The sequence below is a fragment of the Lepidochelys olivacea genome, assembly GCF_965140295.1.
Source record: "Lepidochelys olivacea isolate rLepOli2 genome assembly, chromosome: 5".
Classification (NCBI taxonomy): Eukaryota; Metazoa; Chordata; order Testudines; family Cheloniidae; genus Lepidochelys; species Lepidochelys olivacea.
Genome location: NC_140415.1, coordinates 40,083,352 through 40,105,703, shown reverse-complemented (window position 1 = coordinate 40,105,703; position 22,352 = coordinate 40,083,352). Strand labels below are relative to the sequence as shown.

At 40.3% G+C, this 22,352-nt stretch overlaps 1 protein-coding gene across 4 annotated transcripts in view; it reads right to left on the bottom strand.

The window, feature by feature from the left end:
- KIF2A (kinesin family member 2A) overlaps positions 1–22,352 on the bottom strand; it is a 92,307-nt gene that overhangs the window by 18,558 nt on the left and 51,397 nt on the right. For all 4 annotated transcript variants that reach the window (XM_084627948.1, XM_084627949.1, XM_084627950.1 and 1 more), the window contains exons 12-16: positions 21,327–21,418; positions 20,971–21,113; positions 19,960–20,164; positions 18,827–18,937; positions 3,823–3,890 (exon numbers count right to left, since the gene is read on the bottom strand). In XM_084627948.1, coding sequence (XP_084484074.1) covers positions 3,823–3,890; positions 18,827–18,937; positions 19,960–20,164; positions 20,971–21,113; positions 21,327–21,418 — 619 coding nt within the window. The remainder of the gene's footprint in view (positions 1–3,822; positions 3,891–18,826; positions 18,938–19,959; positions 20,165–20,970; positions 21,114–21,326; positions 21,419–22,352) is intronic.

The following is a 22,352-nucleotide window of genomic DNA, read 5'->3' as shown; positions in this document are numbered from 1 at the left end:
ATTAAAAAAATAATTGTGATTAATCACATTGTTAAACAATAATGGAATACCATTTCTTTAAATATTTTTGGACGTTTTCTACATTTTCAAATATATTGATTTCAGTTACAACACAGAATACAAGTGCACAGTGTTCACTTTATATTTATTTTTGATTACAAATATTTGCACTGTAAGAAACAAAGAAATAGTATTTTTCAATTCACCTCATACAAGTACTGTAGTGCAATCTCTTTATTATGAAAGTTGAGCTTACAAATGTAGAATTATGTACAAAAAAAAATAACTGCCTTGAAAAATAGAACAATGTAAAACTTTAGAGCCTCCAAGTCCACTCAGTCCTACTTCAGCCAATCGCTCAGACAAACAAACTTGGTTACAATTTGCAGGAGATAATGCTGCCCGCTTCTTGTTTACAATGTCACCTGAAAGCGAGAACAGGCATTTGCATGGCACTGTTGTAGCCGGCGTAGCAAGATATTTACTTGCCAGATGCGCTAAAGATTCATATGTCCCTTCATCTTCAACCACCATTCCATAGGACATGCATCCATGCTGATGATGGTTTCTGCTCGATAACTATCCAAAGCAGAGTGGACTGATGCATATTCATTTTCATCATCTGAATCAGATGCCACCAGCAGAAGGTTGATTTTCTTTTTTGGTGGTTCGGGTTCTGCAGCTTCCGCACCTGAGTGTTGCTCTTTTAAGACTTCTGAAAGCATGCTCCACACCTCGGACTCTTAGATTTTGGAAGGCACTTCTGATTCTTAAACCTTGGGTTGAATGCTGTAACTATTTTTAGAAATCTTACATGGGTATCTTCTTTGCATTTTGTCAAATCTGCTATGAAAGTGTTCTTAAAACGAACATGTGCTGGGTCATCATCTGAGGCTGCTATAACATGAAAGATATGGCAGAATGCAAGTAAAACAGAGCCCAAAACATACAGTTCTCCCCCAAGGAGTTCAGTCACAAATTTCATTAACTCATTTTTTTAACGAGCATCAGCAGCACAGAAGCATGTCCTCTGGAATGGTGGCCGAAGCATGAAGGGGCATATGAATGTTTAGCATATCTGGCACAAATACTTTGCAACACCATCTACAAAAGTGTCATTAGAACGCCTGTTCTCACTTTCAGGTGACATTGTAAATAAGAAGCAGGCAACAGCATCTCCTGTAAATGTAAACAACTTGTTTGTCTTAGCAATTGGCTGAACAAGAAGTAGGACTGAGTGGACTTGTAAGCTTTAAAGATGTACATTGTTTTTGAGAGCAGTTATGTAACAACAACAAAAATCTACATTTGTAAGTTGCACTTTCATGATAAAGAGATTGCACTACAGTACTTGTATTAGGTGAACTGATAAACAAAAGAAATAGTATTTTTCATTTTTACAGTGCAAATATTTGTAATAAAAATAATAATATAAACTGAGCACTCTACACTTCGTATTCTGTGTTGTAATATAAATCAATATATTTGAAAATGTAGAAAAACATGAAAATATTTAATAAATTTCAATTGGTAGTCTATTGTTTAACATTGTGATCAATCACAATACTTTTTTTAATCATGACTATTTTTTTTGAGTTAATTGCATGAGTTAACTGTGATTGACTGACAGCCCTAAAATTGATATGAAAATGGCACATTGCTAAAAGAGCATTGAAGAGTTAAAATACAAAGGCAAGTGCAAGATTTAAATGTATGGACAAAGTCTACAAATGTTGTTAGGTACATATTAGATTTTGGCATACAAAGAAAAATATAATTAATACTTCTGCACAGTATATGGGTCTCTCGAAAACGTAAACCAAGTTCTCTAAGAAACTTGTTACAGAAACATTAAAAACACATTACAGGCTTGTAGTGCATTATTTTTGCAAAACATAATAGCATCACAAGCACAGGGACAGTTTTATATGCTTGAAATAGAACACAAATTAACTGCCTCCCCTGAATTATGAAAAAGTAAAGATCTTCAATGATCTCATATGTTTACCGCTGAACATTTATTTCAGAGGTCTTGTTCCAGCAGTATACTCAAATATACAGTAACTTTAAAACGTTTCTTAGATCTATAAAGTTTTTTTTTTTTTTTTGTGAACTATGGAAAAAGCACTATGCAATTGAGAAATCCCTGACTACCCATGTCTACTCATATGCCCAATTCTTCTAAAAGGAGTAGTACAAAAATAAGAGAAATTCTACCTCCCCACTTCTTGACAGTTAAAATATATTCCCAACAGCTTTATTCTATGCATTTACGGATCAAGTTATCAAGTTTAGAAGAAAACTTAAATTTACAAGTGACAAAAAATCCTATTTGTATTGCATACTTCTGTACTTGTGTCAAAAAGGTAAAAGCAAAGAAATTAAAGCAATACAGGATATCCATACTCAACCAGAAACATGTAAAAAGCATTTTTGTTTCTTGAAGGGAAGAAACAGTTTAAAAAAAAAAACCAGAAATAGTGGGGAAAAGGAGGAATCTAGAAGGGCTGGTCTACACTTAAAAGTTTGAGTGTTATAACTATATCAGTGAGGGGTGTGATTTTTTGCTGATATAGGCCTTGTCTACACTTGCAGTATGTTGATACACATGGCAATGAAAGACACTGGCAGTGGAAAGGGAGCAGGGAAAGTTTCTGACAGCAGGGAGCTGTGAGAGTCTTTCCCTGCAGCAGGAAAAGGCTCCAGCAGTGGGACACTACACTGCTAAAAATAGCAGTGGGCATGTAGAAAGCCATGCAGGGAACACTATGACGTTGTGCGCAAGACACCCAGAGCTGTGAGCAACTGAGTTACCACTCCGCCTTAGCAAGAGTGAGAGCTTTGCTTCTGCCAAGCTGCGTGTCACTTTGCTGACACATGAACCTGTCTGCCTTGTCAGCTTGCTCTTCAAGATCTACCTTGCCTTGCAGATAACAATCAGGGAACCCCATCTCCCATGGTCCCCAGAGATGTCTCCCTGAAGCGTCCAGTCCCTCTCACTGGACGCACTCAGAAATCATTAGAGTCACTACTTCCAAAGAGACAGAGCAGTAACAGTGGCTCACAGCTCTGGGTGTCCTAAGCAGGACATCACAAGCATACCCTAAGGTTATGGCCTGTCTGTATTCTACTCCCCTAAGCAGTGCCTCACTGTATACCTGTGCTAGCTGAGCATGCAGGGTTTGTACTCTACACACCGATGTATGTGTAGACATACCTATAGTTACACCAGTAAAAGTCCTAGTACAGACAGTTCTACACCAGTATAATTGCATCCACACTAGGGGCTTTTTGTGGATGTAATTATACCAATACAGTTAAAGCAGCAACATTGTCTATTATAGACCAGCCTGGAAGCGCAGGTTCTGGGAAGCAATACTGTGCCTTTCACAGCAACAGGGTCTCAATTCCTAGTGAAAAAGTGTACACGCTACAACTGACCATCTCAGCAGAGGTCCTCAAGGACAGAATCCACCTGGAGACTGAACCTGTCTTCTTACCCCAAAAGGTGACACCTCCAGAACAGGACTGAAGTATATTGGTCAGTGTGAAGGTGCTTACACACTGTTGTCATCCTGTCTACCAGTAAATACTGGAATTCAGTTTCCAGTGCTGTTAACTTGTTACCTTTCACAAGTGTGAAATTAACTTCAAATAATGCTTGGATCAGTCTTTTGGTCTGTATTTTAGAAAGAAATGCAAGCATACTAAAAACAATTAGAAAGTGCCTAAAATAATTGTGTGTCACACAGTAACAGAATACCACAATTCAGAGATCTAATACAACAGCTAAATTAGCTACAAATAAAATATTTCCCATACCTATTTGCATATCTCAGTGTATTTAGAGTGTTTTCACAGGATGCCATCCCTGGAGAGATAGTAGCAATCTGGGGAAAACAAACCACAAGTCAACAAACTTTTTGTAAAAATAACAACACTGCAGAATTTCAAAAGTTTACCTTGCACTTCAGATGTCATATAGATTAACAAATTTTTAAGGCCAGAAGGGACCACAATGATAATTCAATCTGACCTCCTGCGTAACACAGGCCAAAGAAACTCACTCAGTAATTTCTAAATCAAGCCCATAATTTCTGGCTGAGCTACAACACATCTTTTAAAACAATACCCAATCTTGATTTCACAACTTCAAAGTGATGAAGAATCTACCACAATCCCAAGGTAAATTATTCCAATCTTTAGTTACCTTTGCTGCTAAAACTTTCCATGTTATTTCTAGTCTGATTTTGTCTAGTTTCAGCTTCTCACCACTGGATCAAACTATGCCTTTTTCTGCTAGATTAAGGAACTGTCTACTACCAGAGATCTCTCCCCTATGTAGGTATGTGTAGACTATGATCAAGTCACTTCTTAGCCTTCTTTTGGATAAACCAAATTGATTGACCATCTATCATCTCTCCCTATAAAGGTATATTTTCCATACCTTAAATGGTCACCCTGCTAGCCAGGGTGAGGCTTTGATGTGGCCGGGAGCAGTGGAGACACCCTCAGCAGATGTGAGGGGTAGGAGATCTCAACTGGGAGCAGTTAGGGCAGTGCGCCAAGTGTTGCCTTTACTTTCCCCTCCCACTTGCCTTTAGAATGTATATGGGGGGGAAGTGGAGGCTGCTTCTCTCTCTTTCTTCCTCCCCTTCCTCTTCCCCCTATTCTTCATGGTACAGGGCATGGGCAGAGGCTATCACATTCTGCATCAAGCCCTGACCACCCACCACTGATGCCATTAGGTGGTGGGGGCAGTAACAGGACCTGATGACTGGCTATGTTTATTACCCTGGCAAATAGCTATTTGGGGCCCCCTGTTTCAATCCCACCCTTAAATTAATATAATGGGTCTCTTTTGATCCCTGAGGCTAGATCTCCAGTTTTGGGATCTGGAAGAGATTTTTCCAATGGCAAACTTCCATATGGGTTTTCCCCTCCTATCCAGCATCCCTGTGGTCTGCTTTGACAACTACTGTTAAGGATACCGGATTTGCTAATAACAAGTGAAACAACCTGAAAGTGCTGTATGTCACTAAGTATTTATTTACGCACCCTATATGAACCATTGACATTTACTAGACCCGTAGTGCTCTTCTGATGTGGTACAGAACCCCATATAATGTTTGGGGTCTGATCCAAAAGCCTACTGAAGTCAGTCTTTCTGCAACCTTTAATGAACTGTGGATCAGACTGGGAGGGGGAAGGGGGTGTTGGGAGGAATTACCACAGACTCCATGTTTCAGGAAATTGACAAAACAGCATTAAACACACACCATTATCATTTCCACTAAGCCCATCTCATTGACCTTACTTCATTATTTCAGCACCAGAGCCATGCACTGCAACTTCAAACAAATTCTATTTTGTTTTTGTTTTGTTTTTTTAAACACAAAGTAAAATCATCACAGCTTTTGAGCTCCATCCATTTAACTTTATGGTTCTCTTTCATTCAGAAGCCTTCCCTATGTTCAGACTCCCAGCATTTACAAACATAAAATCTGATTTTAGGTGAGAGCCTGAGAAATGGGTGGTTGTTACTCCCACTCCCTCTCATAATACTGAGCATCCTAGCATTCTAATTCTGGTGCTTAAATTTCATCTCACTGAGCAACTCTAGCCTACAAATAAAATTAACCCTATATATTACATGTTTAGGTTCTCTCATACATTGGCTACTTCTGGGGGAATTCTGTGCCACTGCACGTGCAAAGAATTCATATACCCTGCAGATTTTTTTTCTCCACAGAAAATACATTCTACTGGAGAGGCACTGCAGATATGCCTTTTGCCCACCAGGGGCTGCTGTGGCACAAGAACAGAGGGCAGCTGGCTCACTGGCCATAACAGTCAGCAGCCGATAGGGAGGAGGAGAGGCTGCATTCCTCACAGTGCCCTGCCTGTGGGGCCAGACAGACAGCGGGACACACAGGGCTGCTGGGGAGTCACATAGACTAGAGTTCAGAAGGGCTAGTCGGGGAAGACAGACTGTGGTGGCAGTTGAATGCGAGTGGGCCACGTGGGGACGGGGAGGCTGACTGAGGGTGCAGGGCCACATGGGGAAAGGGAGCAGTGGCGTGCAGGGTCACATGAGGACAGTAAGTGGCTGAGTGGGGGGGTACAGGGACACATGGAGATGGGGATGGCTGAGTGGGGGGTGCAGGGACATGTGGGAATGGCAGCAGATGTGCCTGACTGAATGGGAGAGCCTAAGGGTCAGCCAGAGTCTGCATGGGGGAGGCTCCCAAACTCCCTAACAACTCCGCCTTCAAAAAAACAAACAAAACCTCTTCCATATTTCTCCCACCCGCACCCAACAATCCTCCAGGTTCCCTCCCAGCAATTACTTCCCTCTCCTTCAGCTCCTCCATTATCCCTGACTCCCCCAAGCCTTTGCACTGCTTCTGAGGCATGCAGGAAATATGTTTCTGTATTTTTAGTTTAAACGAATTATTACTCAAAGTTCTATATTAATATGCCTAATAGGGAATCTATTTGTTAAAAAGTAATTCCTAAATCTTTTTGGTTATCCATATTGTTACAGACATACTTGCTGAAAGGTATTTTGAAATAAATTACCAAAACAATTGAAACTGGCATGATATTTTATTTTGACATAAAAATATGCAGAATTTTAAAATACTGTGCACAGAATTTTTAATTTTTGGCACAGAATTCCCCCAGGACTAATTGACATAACAAGTACAAATGCAGAGTTACTCTCAACTGAACATTTCAGTTTAATCTTTATAAAAGAGCCCCAATCCCCATCAAATAGAGGGGAATTTTAGTTGATTTTCTTCCAGATGTCACAGAATTTTGCTTTTAAAAGCCAGGCTCACTGACAAAGGAAGTGGGAGGCCCAGTTTAATGGATCCTGGCATGAGTTACCAGATTTTTTTTTCTTCCCTCTTTCAAATTTTGTAAGAAACTGTAGAAAAAACAGTTACTTACTGTAACCATGGTTCTTCGAGATGTGATGCACACTTGGGTGTGTGTGTGCCTAGCGCACCAAAGTTGGAGAATTTTACCTAGCAGTATCTATAGAGGGGGGCGTTCACACCTCATGGCCATAGCCTCTCTTCTGGCTTGATCAGGTGCCATCACCCAGACCCCCCTCAGCTCCTTCACACTGAATGCCCAGAGACATTCAGATGGGATGGAGGAAGGGTTGTGGAATGAATGTCTGCATCACATCTCAAAGAACCACAGTTACAGTAAAGTATTCTTTGCATAGATGTAGTCATGTATTCCACTTAGGTGACTCTCAAACTGTACCCTTTGGTGATGGGGCTCAGAGTCTATTTAAACAAGAACTGCAGGACTGATTCCCAACATTTGCATCTGCTCTGGATGCCACTGTAATGGCATAATGGTTTGTAAACATATGTATCAATGATCATGTGGCAGCCCTGCAAATGTTTAATATTGAGACATCACTTAAGAACGCTATGGGCTCGGACCTGTATGTAGTGTGCATGTCATATGCAGTCTTGACACAGGAAGTTATCCATCCACTTAGAGATAGTCTGTGAGGAGACTGCTTGTCCCTTCATACAGTCTGCATATGACATAAAACAGAAGAGGCAAAGCCCAAAATGGTTTTGTCCTGTGCGGGTAAAAGGACAGAAGTCATCTGACATCTCATGTGTGAAGGCACTGCTCCTCCAGGAATGAATGTGATTTAGGAAAAAACACAAGTAAACATACTGCTTGGCTTAAATGAAACCAAGAGACCACTTGAGACAAAAATTTCAGGTGTAGCTGCATCATCACTTCGTCTTTGGAGAATTCCACATAAGAAGACTCCACCATCAAAGACTGCAACTCACACACTCACAGATGTTATTGCTATGAGGAAAACAGTTTTTTGACATGAGAGAGGAAAGGGGCAGGATGCCAGAGGCTTGAACAGAGGTCCCCTGAGACCTGCTACGGCCATGTTAAGGTCCCACAAGGGAACCAGTTCCCCTACCAGTGGATGGAGACGAAGAATTCCTTTCAAGGATCTTGCCATTACGGCATTGGAAAACACCGATCTTATGTGAAGGGGTAGATGAAAGGCTGAGATCACCAATAGATGCCCTACAACGAGCTAAGTGTAAGTCCCAACAACTGAAGATGAAGCAAACCGTCCAAGATGTCTTCAGTGCTAGCCAACATCGGCTGAATTCTGCAGGCCAATGACCACACAGTCAATCAGCAGGAATGCTCTCGAACACGTACAGTCTATTAGGGCCCCAATGAACTCAATTTTCTGAGCAGGAACCAATGTGGACTTTCCTGTATTGAGGATGTGACCCAGTCAAGTAAGTGCAGAGTGATGCATATGAGAGGATTGATTGGGCATTGGTAAGGGGATAGGGCATTGGTGGCCTGTAGGCACCGGGCCAGGGGCCCCCCCCCCCATCCCGACTGCGAGACAAGTGCCAATCCTGGTGCCTGTAGTTCCCCATAAATGATGTGGGTCGGGTGATGAAGAACAGGAGAAAGATCCTGTCCTCAATGCTGAGGTGTCTCAGGTTTCTGAGGATAAAGGTTAAGCTAGTCCTGAGGCAGCAAGTAACCAGTCTAACTCATCTATCACCCAGAACGAGGCAGGGATCGGCACCAATAATGGAAGCAGTACCACCAGCATCAAGTACACCAATGCCAGAAGCGGTGTTGATCCCGAAGGCAGCAGTGGTACTGAAACAGCTGCCAGTGCCTAAGTGGACAGTGGTGAAAGCCACCACTGTAACATCTGTGTTGCTGACTGCAATAGTGACAAGGAGTTTCCTGGTGCCGAGTTCTTTGCACCGAGTCCAGTCCTGCTTCCATAGACTGTGGAAGGGGAACATTGGGCTGTGATGTCAACAGACGCAAGGGTTCAGCAGCCTGTCCAGCCAATGGCTATCAACGATGCAGCCCTTGCAAAGTCCTGGACCAAAGGAGAGGTTGGGACAAAAAGGCAGAGGAAGTCTGTAGCCCCTGGTATGCCACTGATGTGGAAATAGTTAGTGCCAGCCATCAGTACCGGACTCAACAGATGCCCTGAGGCCAGAACTGGAGTCAACAGTACAGTACAGTTTGAGAGTCACTTAAGTGGAATACATGACTGCATCTATGCGAAGATTACTAACCTCCCAACTTGGTACCAGGGACCACTTAAGAGGCACCCGCACCATCCTGTGCACCGGCACTAACCCCAGGCCAGTCCACGATCTTCCTGGAGGAGGCAGAGGAGACCCCACGAGACCTGGAGCGGTCTCAGTTGATCTTATGCGACCTTTCCCTCAATGCATTCGACAGGGAACAGCTCCTCCATTTCTTTGGAGAGGTGCCTGCTCCAGAGTGCGAAGCAGCAGCATTCTCGGAACCTGAGGGTGACCTCTGATCTGACAAGGAATCTGTGTGCCAAAGTATGCTGCAGGGTCTGTTTGAGCAGGTGCTGTTTTAGGCAAAGATCCCTAGCCACTTGAATCGGTTTCTACAGACCAAATCATCTACAGACCAAACACCATTCCTTGACATGGGCCTCACTCAAGAACAGCAAGCACCATGCGTGGTGATCATTATTAGGAATTGCTCCGCCACAGGACAACAATGCTTAAACCCCAGACAGGGCATTACAGGGGAATACTTAACTAAATACAACTAACACTAATCTAACCAACATTAAGGGTACTACTAACTACAGACAACTTAAAACAAAAACACTAAAATAGGGAGAAGTTGAGAGATTAAGACCACACAGACTTCTGACTCCAGCCCCGAGCAGTGTAAAAGAACTAAAGGGGGTTGGGGCGGTGCCACCTCAGACAGACAGGGAAGGGCTATGGCCACAAGGCACAAGCACTGCCTCACCACAGGTTCTGCAACGCAAAATTGTCCAGCTCTGGTGTGCACACACCTAAGTGGAACACGTGGCTGATCTACTCAAAGAACTGTTCTTGGTTTCAGCACTCATGTGACCTGACAGATGTACTGATTTGAGAGATTCATTTTGGCCCCCAATTCAGGAGTGTACATGAGTCTGTTTAAAAGTTAAATATATGCTTACGTGCTTTCCTGAACAGAGATGCTTTTCTGAATTGGGAACTTTATCTATAGAGAAATTTAAATTGCTAATTAAGTATCAAACAAAGAGGTCTGGATCCTATTCTTGTTTCAATTTCCAATTAAGTATCAAAGTAAAATACTGCAACTGTAAGCATCTTTTCAACATTCAGGAAATTTAATTATGCTAAATCAAGTACTAGTGGCATAATTGTGTCCTAGCTCTTCCACATTATCTAGTTTGCCCCTCGAAGTGCTGTAGGAAAAGGTAAACATGGGACTACTCAGTGCAACTATGTCTATAATCCTTCACACTAACATTTTTCTGCCAATCCAGACATCATCAGTTTGAAACAGATGAAGTGTAGTGTAGTGAAGATCATGTATTGTACAAGAGCACAGGCAATCATCCTGAGAAGAAATTCTCCTACTTCAGAGAATGGCAAAATATGATGGTAGGGAAGGCTGGAAAAGTCTAGGGAGTCCTGCTATCCCACATCAAATTTAAACCTCTGATATTAGTACATACTGGTTGCTAAGAAAAACAGAGAAAAATTATTCATTTAAACAGATCACATGACTGCCACAAGCTTTTCTTTGTGAATTACTATGGGACCTAATAAACAAGATCTGCAAGTTTCTAAATCCTTGCAAAGCCATTACTGTGTAAAGAGATTATCAGACAGTAGCTTGCATCAAGTTGTGTTCAAACTAAGCCCTCACCTGACAATTGTTCCAGTACCTCAAGGGAGCTGAGTAACTGAGTTTTGTGAATGTACTACTATATTATTCACACTGTCCTAAATACAGCTTTGGCATTTCTTTACACATTCCATTCTTAAAGAGTTCTGAGTGAAGACATCAATAACATCACACAGAGCAAGATTTTCAGTTTTTCTTTCACTTGCTACAATCAATCTATTCAGAAGATATTTGATAGAGGACTACATACGCTGCAATATTTAGGTATAAATGTTAAAATTTCCACTAGAGAGACAAAAACAATGAGGTAATATCTTTTGTTAGATCAACTTCTGTTGGGGAAAGACAAGCTTACACACAGCAGCTGTCTTTCTAATATCCTGGGACCAGTACTGCAAAAAAAACAAACAAACAAACAAAAAAAACATTCCCACTAGTACTTTCCAGGTAAAAGTTAGCACATTTCTTAAAATCATCAGGCACCTTTCCTTACTCCATTAGGTTACAGTTTTTGAATCTTTGTTCCTGAACTACACCTCTTCACTCTACTCTTTGATAGGAAAAAAAACTCTCTCTCTATCATTTTGGAATGGCTACATTTGGAGAACAATTCTGTTCCATATTTCCTTAGGAAACATGAACCGGAAATCATTACGAAAAGCCCCATATTTCTAAATTCACATATCACAAATGAACAACAGATACAGACATGAGAGAGGAGAGACAAAGACATTCAGTTACAAAACAACATACATAGTACATAGACAAAACCAACAGGTTCTTAGTGTAAGATAATGCCAAAGAAGATGCTTTGTAAATATTTATAATGTATTCAGGTCTCAAGAGGAATGATTCATCTGTTGCTGCCTATTGTTTCATTACTTTAGCAAGTTATAATTTGACATTCTAGTTACCTGCCATGTACCGACAACCATCGTTGCACACTGATTTGGAAGCAGGCTGACATTATGGAGACAGTAAACAGCATTGGAGAAGACATGCTTGTTCCAAGTCTCTTTTATCAGGGTCTTATTTTCCTAAACTGCTACCCCTAGCTAATATTTCTCAAACTTGGTCTTACTCAGCAGAGGACTGCAAAACAAAATCTAATTTAATCCCTCACTATTTCAGAATCCCAGATAAGAAAGACTGTGGGAAAGCAGAGATGGACAGCACACCATGGGATCCACAACACATCTCAAAAACCAGTTACTATAACGAAAGCATTTTTTGCTTCAAGTATGTGTCAGTGTGGATCCCACTCTAGGTGTGATTGAGAAGTTCTGTCACTTAACTAAAACAACTGACACTGCTCTATCAAATTTGGTATCTGATCTAGCAGCCAGGTGAAAGGCACAGCTTTAACAAAATTAAGAGGATTAACTCTACGTAGCTGCCTTGAAAATTTCAGACACAGAAATCCTAAAGCATGGAGAGTTTGCAGCTTGTGCTCTAGTGGAGTGAGCTCTAATATGTGAAGAAATAGGTATAAAAGCCATACTATCCTATAATAGCGGACAGATATACACTGTGCAATCCATTTTGAAATTCTCTTGAGAGGAGATGGCAAAAAAAGAAGGGCGGAGGTGCGGGGGAAGACAGCCTAAAAGGGTTCGTTCTGCCAAATTAGTATATTATAAGGCCCTCCCAAAGTATGGAATTCTCTCTCCCTCTGAAAGGTATGGAGTCTTAGGAGGAGGGGAATGGATAAAGTAAGTCAAATGAAAGTCTGCCACAACTTTGGGAATCAACTTGGGATGAAGTTTTTATACCATCATATCTCTGTAAATGGATGTGTAAAGAGGGTTAACCATGAGAGCTTGGAGTTCAGTTCCAACTGATGTAATGGTGACTAAAATGGCCATCTTGAGTACAAGAGTAAAGATCATTCAGAAAGGGGCTCAAAGGGGGGTCTCCATCAGGTTTGTAAGGATAATGTTGAGATCCCCACACTGGAGTGGTTTCTCTCACTGGTGAATAAGGGCTGGTCTACACTGAAAAGTTACATGGGCATAGCTACATCTCTCAGGGGTGCGAAAAATCCAAAACCCGAAGATGCAGTTAAATCAACCTAATCCCTGGTGTAGACAGCGCCAGGTCAACAGAAGAATTCTTCTATTTATCTAATTCTAGCTATCACCTCTCAGATACATGGATTACCAAGAGCAATAGGAGAACCTCTCCCATCACTGTAGTAAGTGCCTACACCAAAGCGATACAGCAGCTCGGCACATGTAATGTATGACCAGAATGTGCGGATTGCACATTCAAATTAATGGTCCTCTGTATTAATTTGAATTTGCAGTCAAATTTGTTTTACTATACATTAACAATTAATGCTCTGCTTCCTTGCTTTTATAAATACAGGGGATAAAGGGCAAACAACTATGTTAATGCAACATTAAGACTTAAAACACACACATCAGTCAATTCAAATATTCCCACAGCAACTAACTTTACATCCTTGCATAAACCTATCTTTTTTGTACTTCATACAGTTAATTTGCCTTAACGCAATATTTTTGCAATGTAGCATAATTAGAAACATAAAAGTTTTCAATTTACTGGCTTCTTATACATTTAAGTATCACCCATAACATTGCTTTAAGAATTTAAGAAGAGGTAGATAATTTTTTTTTTAAATCTCCATTCTGGCATTATTAAAAAATACAGTGCAATGTGAAGTTTTTGTAGCAGAGTTTTTCTCTAATGTTTTTATTAAATTAGCAGTAAGAGCCAGTGGTATCGCTGATTTTTGACTCATTACCTTATACATCTTATTTTAGGAACTTCAAATATTTAGCCCTTAACATTTGTAATCAGTAAGTTACCAAGTGATAGTGGAAATACTGTTCTGCAACCATGACGTTGTGCTAATACGGTACACACATTTTAAAAGGCTATCACAGTGAAGGCATGCTACTTTAACAAGTTAAATTACAGTGGTGGCTTTAATGTGAACAGAAATTAATACATGTTAAAAGCAGTGAGCCTTATATACACTAGTCTTTTCAAATATGCTAGCATGCGTTAGTTAAAACATGCTAACATTGCACCTTTAAATCCTAGTCCAGACAAGTCCCATATCTCATTGTGATTTAGTCTACCTTTGTTGCTTCAGAGGGCCAGTCAGTTTGGTATAATCAGTACAACTTCTAGAGCAGTCAAAAGCTGGGGAAAATGGCTTTACATTCCAGTGCTCTCTTATATAATTAATAACAACAGTCATAATAATATATGCTTATGTTTATACACACACATCCCTTAATATCCCACTTAGATTAAGCAATAATACAGTATTTACAAACTCAAAAAGGATGCCCTTACTAAAAGTCTGGAGCTACGCTGATGCTCCTTTGAAGCTGGAGATTTTGTTGGATGTTTCCAACTTCCAAATACTCATGGTACTGCAAGAAAACTAGAAAGAGTATTGTGCCAGCAAACCAGAGTTCTGCTTCTCAGAGGGTCGCAAGGTATGATTGCAACTTCTCCTTCTGAGCTCTGATAGCTCAAAACAATATCTTTAAGCAGATCTTACATCTGTGGCTTTCTTTATAGCGAAACAGGTCCCACTCATAACTGTCCACATTGAACATCTCTTTTTCAACTCTTGAAGCTTCTGGATCACATTCTGATTTCCTACATACAGTAGAGAACATTTTAAACACTAGGCCCACTAAGGCTTAATACTGTACTAAAAATTGTAACAGAAAACCTAATAAACTATAAAAGGACAATTTGGATAAAACAATCCAAGAATTACTAATAAAGAGCTTTTCAGGCTCAAAGAGCAGCCCTCCAAGGCTAATTTGTGCAAAAGAAAATGAACTAGTGGGTATGCACTACCACATTTCAAGAACCTGATAGTCATGAATTCACATGCATACAAGATGTTCCTTAAGATGGAAGTGTATGGATAATATATACAACCCACATTTGCAAAATGTTTTGAATTCTAATGGCAAATTAGAACATTTGAGACAGACTTCTCTTGTAAACCAATCTCCTTACAAGAAAAGATTCTCTCACTGCCAACAGACAGGATAATTTAAAAAAAAAAAAAAAAGTGAAATTTTGGTAAAGTATTTTACATGATCAATAAAATGAGACTATTTTCTTTTAAAATATTTACTTTTTGTTAAAAAAAAACAAAACAAAACAATAATCCACATTATAAGGCTAAAAATACTTGAAATCTTATGCCTCAGCAAATCAAAGGTGTGTTTGTATTAGCTGACAACCCATGTGTTCTAGCTTACATACCGCATAAGATGTTAACTTTGCACATATACTAAAGTTTTAATCAGAGTTGTAATTATTATTATGAGAATCATAACTTACAGTTCCTGACATCTGTGTGTGTAAAATAATCACAAAGTTGCTCTAGCAGTTTTTAGAAGTTCCTTCTTTTAATAAATATATTTTAAAAAAAAAGAGAGACAAGGACACACATGATCATGGTATTCTACAGTCAAATAAATGTAGTCATTACATTGCATACTCACATATTTCACACACTAGGACTTTACGCCCTTTACACAGAACACATTGTGCTTGAAAGTATAAATTCTGAAAACAGCAGTGTAGACAGTCTCAGCAAAAAGATCTGCAGGTTTGTTGCATCCTTTACAATGCCATTTTAAAATATAGGGGTAAGAAAAAAGGCAGCATCAGATTTAGTTTCTCAAGGCTGGCAAGCCCTTTGCTACACTCTCTGCATCAGTTTCAGTTTTGCACTTTCAGTAGAGCACAGTAAATTAAGTTGATGTCCTAGACTAGAGCATGTGAAATTTGAACTGAGTGTGTCACCAATGACATGATCTAATTCAGCAGCTCTCAAACTGTGGGTCGGGACGCCAAAGTGGGTCACAACCCCATTTTAATGGGGTCACCAGGGCTGGCATTAGACTTGCCAGGATCTGGGGCCAAAGCCCGAGCCCCACCACCCGGGATCAAAGCCAAAGCCCGGAGGTCTTCAGCCCTGGTTGGCGGGGCTCAGATTACAGGCCCCTTGCCTGAGGCAGAAGCTCTTGGGCTTCAGTTTAGGCCCCACCCAGCTTTGGAATTGGCCCTCCCGCCCAGGGCAGCATGGCTCGGGTGGGCTCAGGCTTTAGTCCCCTCTCCTGCGGTCATGTAGTAATTTCTGTCATCAGAAGGGGGTCATGGTGCAATGAAGTTTGAGAACCCCGGATCTAATTCATAACATATCAATAGTTGGGGAGTAAGAGTGGTCAGAAGAAACAGAAAGACTATTTCGAGGGTAGGAAAGGCTGACTAGGGTTTGTGGAGGTGCTGAACAGCTGACTGGTCTGTCCTAACTATCTTAAACTATATTTGATAATATGTTACTTCACAAGTGGTGCAATTTGTACGTACCTGGAATTTTCCCATTTCTCTACTTCGTTAAAAATGAGTAATTTTCCAGTTACTTATAAACCTTGTTTCTACAAATGTTTTCATAAATACATCAACCATACAGAGTTTTAAAAATAAATCTTTAAAAAAAAATCTAAATGCAAAAACAGCATACAAGAAATAACTGCTACATTTTTTCACTGTTTAAAAAAAAACACCCACAGCCAAAAATATTTGTTTAAACTTACATATTCAAAAAATACCCCAAAACCCAACATCTTGTCTTTAGGCTGACAATAAGCATGAGAAAATTCAAAATAAAAAGTTAAGTGCCTGAAAAATATGTGGCTTATAATGAAAGGGTCTTCAAATTCCTAATTATGGAAATACTGTAATTATGTGGTTGGAAAACAAAAACAAAAAAAATCATGCAGTCAAATTTCCAAACCCCCACATTCAGAGGCTCATTTTACAGTGAATATATTTCTGAAATTAAAAAAATGAATGTTTCATCCAGAATTAAATCACAAAGAACTGATCAAAGAATCATAAGAACCACTCCAGCATTCTCAAAGCAATTCTCAATGCAATAAAAACAAAAAACAAAAATAGTAAATTCTTCTCACAGATGTCACAAAATTATAAAACTAAGCAAATTCAACCTGGGAAATCAGGAAAATAATATACAGATATCTATGTAGTACTCAAAGAGTGGTATGATTTTAATCAGAACTGCACTCTGATTCAATAACTCTATTGTATGTATTCCTTTTCCTATCGGTTTACTTTTTTGATTTAAACAAGTTTTCACTACTGTTACCACAGCAGATCTAATACAGCTATGGCAAAGTGAACTTGGTCTCTTCTGGCTTGTGCACTAGTAATAAAACAATGTTAAAGAAACTAACTGTAGGGTCAATTTCTGCTCATGGAAAACAGGCACAAGTAATGGAAGACTAACTTGCGGAATCTTTATTACTAGTTGTTAGGATATAGATATTCAGGCCTGTCTGTAAAGGCCTATACTCTAAGAATTTAGGTGTATTCTTATCACGTGGCTAGGTATAGAGGTATAAAAGAAAGAACCAAAATCACTGTCTGCTGGTGTAAGGTCCTTCTCTTACTGTGACAGTTTGAGGCCCTGTTCTTAGGCTAAGGCCTTTGGCTAAGCAACAGAGGCAGCCATAAGCTGGGAAGGGACCAGTCACATCCTGACATTCCAACCTAGTCATATTGAAGTAAGGTGCTATTGGGCTGTTAGGAATACAATCCTGTCCTGATAATGCCTATCGCCTCCAGAGAAAGGGAAGTGCCTACAAAATGTAAAAGGAAACTTAGTTTGATAGCATCCTGTCGGGCAAGAGCTCACTTATCAATACCTGGGATGTGAAATCCTCACTTCTGTATTGTTTTGTCATTATAGTTCCCACTTTGTTAGTCTCTAAGGTGCCACAAGTACTCCTTTTCACTTTGCTATTGTTTGTCTGTATAGTCTCTGTCTGGTTCTGTGATTGTTCCTGTCTGCTGTATAATTAATTTTGCTGGGTGTAAACTAATTAAGGTGGTGGGATATAATTGGTTACATAATCATGTTACAATATGTTAGGATTGGTTAGTTAAATTTCAGGAAAATGATTGGTTAAGGTATATCTAAGCAGAACTCAAGTTTTACTATATAGTCTGCAGTCAATCAGGAAGTGAGTGGTTGGGTGTGGGAACAAGGAATGGGGTGGGGAAATTGGAATCATGTTTTGCTAAAGGGGGAAATGGGAACAGGGAATGGGGGTGGGGAAATTGGAATCATGTTTGGATAAGGGCAGGAATGGGAACAGGGACAGAGGTGTAAGGCTCTGTGGTGTCAGAGCTGGGAAGGGGGACACTAAGGAAGGAAACTGGAATCATGCTTGCTGGAAGTTCACCCCAATAAACATCGAATTGTCTGCACCTTTGGACTTCGGGTATTGTTGCTCTCTCTTCATGCGAGAAGGACCAGGGAAGTAAGTGGGTGAAGGAATAAGCCCCCTAACACTAGTGCTCATGCACAAGCCAGGAAGAACACAGCTCAGCTTTCTGGTTCTGGGTGAAATTAGTTGAGTCAGCTATTTGGAGGAGGTTGAGGGGCGGGAAGAGCACCACATTTCCATTTATAAATTCAACATTTGATCCAGATGTTATTGAGAGAGAACAGTTATGGAACACCCAATGTCATTTTTACTAATTAGATTTCACAATAGAACCTTTGGTTCTCCTAATCTGTTCCCTCTGCCAATTTGGCAGAACAACTGCTTTTCAGAATGTATGCTGAGTAACGATATTGCACGTTGATATAAGTATGTCTCTATTCCCTTCTTTAAATTCTCCTATACTAACTTCTCTAATCCCTTTCACCTCCAAGCAGACTATCCTACAGACTGAGTACTTAATACTAGCTCTGAATTTATCTTTTTGTCAGGCCAGAGACTCTCATGCATTTTCCCCCCATCTTTTTCAAGATTCTGATACTACTGCCAAACACACACACACTGAAGATATCTGGCTGGGGAGAAGGAAAAGGGGGAGGATTTTCCTGTTGAAAGATGATCTCTAGGTGTCATGCCATATGTTGGATACAATCAAGTTTAATACACACTCTCAGTAGCAAGTTACCAAGACTAACCATAAGATCATTAATAGGCAGTTCCTGTTCTCTTTATAAATATATCACTTACAATCTAATAAATAAACTTACCATACAGGTACGGGAGTTTTCTCCTATGAATGAATCTCTTAGCACCTGAGTAAGTTTGCTTGCTCTGAATGGAGTATGAGGTTTATTTCGGCCTAAGGCTCTAATGCACTCCTAAAAAACAAACAAGTTTATGTTCTCCTCATAATCAAAGCAAAAATATTTCAATATAAATGCAATCCACATACAGAAAATATAAGCACTGGATGATATGCTGCTGTACTTTAAATTAATATTAAGTTAATGTTAGGAGTCCACCTTCAATGAATGTGATGACAGAAGTTCAGAATTAATACTAACGGTATGTCTACACTCAAGCTGGGGGTGTAATTTTCATTATAGGCAGACATACGCAGACTAGCTTTGATCAAGCTAACACACTAAAAATAGCATTATAGCAGTGGCGGCACAAACAGCATGACAGGCTAGCCACCCTGAGTATAATCCCACCTGCAGCCCTAGGTACTAAGATGGGTAGCTCATTCTGCCACCCAGGCTGCTGCAGTTATGCAACTATTTTTAGCATGCTTGCTTGATCAAATCTAGCGTATACATGTCAACCTTAGCTGGAAATTACATCTCCAGGTCAAGGGCAGACAAACCTTTAGTCTCCAAGTTCACAATCACAGCACTGTAGTTATGCATTGAAAAACGAGCACACAACCACACTTTGCGGCAGAAGCATGGTCTAGCAAGGAAACATATTAGGATTGTGAATCTGGAGTTCTAGGGAATTCAGTACATGCAAGGTTAGGTCAGTTGAGCAAGGGTTTTGAGGATCTCAATGGTGCTTAAGTTAGGCACAAAATCCCTTTGTGGATCTAGGCCCCGAATGTCACTTATTAATAGTGTTGCCATCCCATGCTTATGCTAAGAAAATCTTTATACCATATTGCCAATTTTATGTTCTATATCATGCTTGTTACACAGTAATTAACAAGTAGAAATACAGTTCAAGTGTTCTCAAGCATTTAGAGGAAACATTTTAAATGCCATATCAATCAATTTATCAATTTAGTGGACAAGACCTACCTACACAAACACTCATCTTATTAGAGACTTTTTTTTTGTCACGTGAAGAAGAAGAATGAGAAGACTTCCATCTGCTCAAATACAATTGAGTGAATTTTATTTACCTTAAGTGCTAAAAGGCTCTTGTTAATTTCAGCACCTTCCAGTCGTGTTTGCCTGTCTGCACTGGAAGTATCTGCTCCTCTTTCATTTCCAGCCAAATCAATCAGAGAAAATTTACCATGCAGTTTCCCTTTCCTTCTGAGAATAATCTGAAACACTGCATGGCTCCGAGATGAGTGTGCATTTGCAGATGTCTGACCAGATGTTCTTAAAATAAAAAAAATAAATAAAAAAATAAAAGAAGTGGGGAGGGGGAATACTATTTAGCGCATATGAAGGACCACACCCACACTGAAGCATCCTGTAAGTTAGCTCTTCCGGGCAGGGAAGTGTTTTCTTGTAAGTGTTGATAGTGCCTAACACGTTGTGGACACTACCAAAATACAACTTGACAACAACAGTAAAATTACATGTATTGCTCCATCTCTTCTACTCGGAAAAAGCGGGGAGAGCATGAAAGAGAAAGAGCAGTATCCAAACATTCTTCCCTCCCGCCCCCTGTTAAATGTATAATCAGACTCAGAGCATTTTAAAACTGGATCCTAGAAAGAACATTTTAAACTACTGAGAGCAATAATCATGGCAAAAGACCAATTTTTAAACATAGTAAGGCTGGATTTAAAAAAAAAAAAAAAAAAACAACATTTTACAGTTAAGAACCTCTGTCACATAACATAAATGCATGCTGGCTTTTAAAACCTAAAAGTCTGGCAGTATTCCAGAGTATTAGCAAAGTGACATTAAGACAGTAAGCTGGTTACATAAATACATACAGTTCACAGCACACAGAAAATTCATCTCAACTCCTCTTGGCAGATGCAGACAACCAAACAACCTTTATCCAAAAGGGAGGCAACAGCACAATTGTAGTCAATCAACTCAAGAAAAGCTGTATTGTACAGTGTAGAAAGCTAAGACTTTGAAATGACAAACACACATGCTTATTACAGTGAAAGTGTTCTGATTCACTATAATTTCCACTGAAAAACTAATTAAAAAAACATAGTAGATACCTGCAGCTGTTGCCTATTTCAATAAGCTTGAGTACATCTTCAACACATTTAACCTCCCGTTCCTGTAATCCCACCACTTGGACCTGCTGTTTACCATCCTCCAGCACCCTTAATTTGGTCTTCCTGTTCAACAAGTCAAAAACCTTAAAAAGAAAATTTGGGTATAATAAGAGGTCTTTAGGACACACTTAATTCTAAATAATAATAATAAAATTCAGAATAATTCAGCCAAACAAGTGATTAGAAAAATGCTCTAAATATCCATATGAAAATAAAATGAGAAATCCTTCTGTGTTCTGTTCACAACCCTTGTATTCTCTGAAGATATTTTTTCCGAATCAAGAAATTGCACTTACCTTCCCACTGTAAATCTCAAAAAATGTTGCATATACTTGAAGTTCTAACTTCTTATAGTTTGGCTTCTTTAGCATTAAAAAGACATCTCGAGCTGTGAATAAATTTTCAAATACACAGAAATCTAGTTATGCATTTTCATCTAGTCAAGAATCTTTAAATACACAAATTGTCTGTCTTATTAACATGTATCTCTCGCATACATGTCACAACTATTCCATTCTGTAGTGAGGAGGGATTGCCTCCCTTGGAGATTAACAGGGAGGAAAAGCCATATGCCCCCTGGTGGGTAGAACCTGGAAGGCCACACCCACTCCACCAGAAGAAGAGGGGTGGGACAAGAACAGAAAGTACAAAACGCAGGTCCTGCAGCTCAGTTGAGCTGGAGCTGCCGAGGAAGACATATACTTCCAACCTGCTGCTGGAGCAGGAGTGTGCAGAAAACCATTGCTGTCCCGAGGACTCACCAGAGCTCCAAGAAGCTGAGGAGCTGCTGGGATTGCCATTGGTGGTGTACCCCAGGGAGATGGAGGATGATCCCAGGATTCAGGTACACCCCAAAGGGAGGGTAGGAAGTAGCCCAGGAACAGCCGAGAACAGTCTAGTTGCTTTGCTGTCTGAACCCAGATCAGCGTGTTGCAGCCAGATCCCTGCCGACCTAGTGGCAGAACAGTCCACCACTGTTAGGGCCCTGGGCTTACCCCCTACTACCTCACCCCTGAGGTGGCAATCTCCCCGCCTTAGGCCAGGGGGTCTGAGTTAGTCTACCATCTGTCAGGGCTAGGATGCTAAACCCTTTATTGCTGTGCCCTGCCAGAGGGCCTGGGCCCTAGATTTCACTGCTCTGCCCTGCCAGAGGGCCTGGGCCCCTAGATTATTCACTGCTCTGCCCTGCCAGAGGGCCAGAGTCCCTTGTACTGTTTGGGTGCACCACCCTGATTGCGGGCTTGAGCCCCAACGACAAAATACTGTTCAGCCCAGAGGGCCTGAGCTCTAGAGACAGCTAATTTCCCCCTTTTACAGATTAC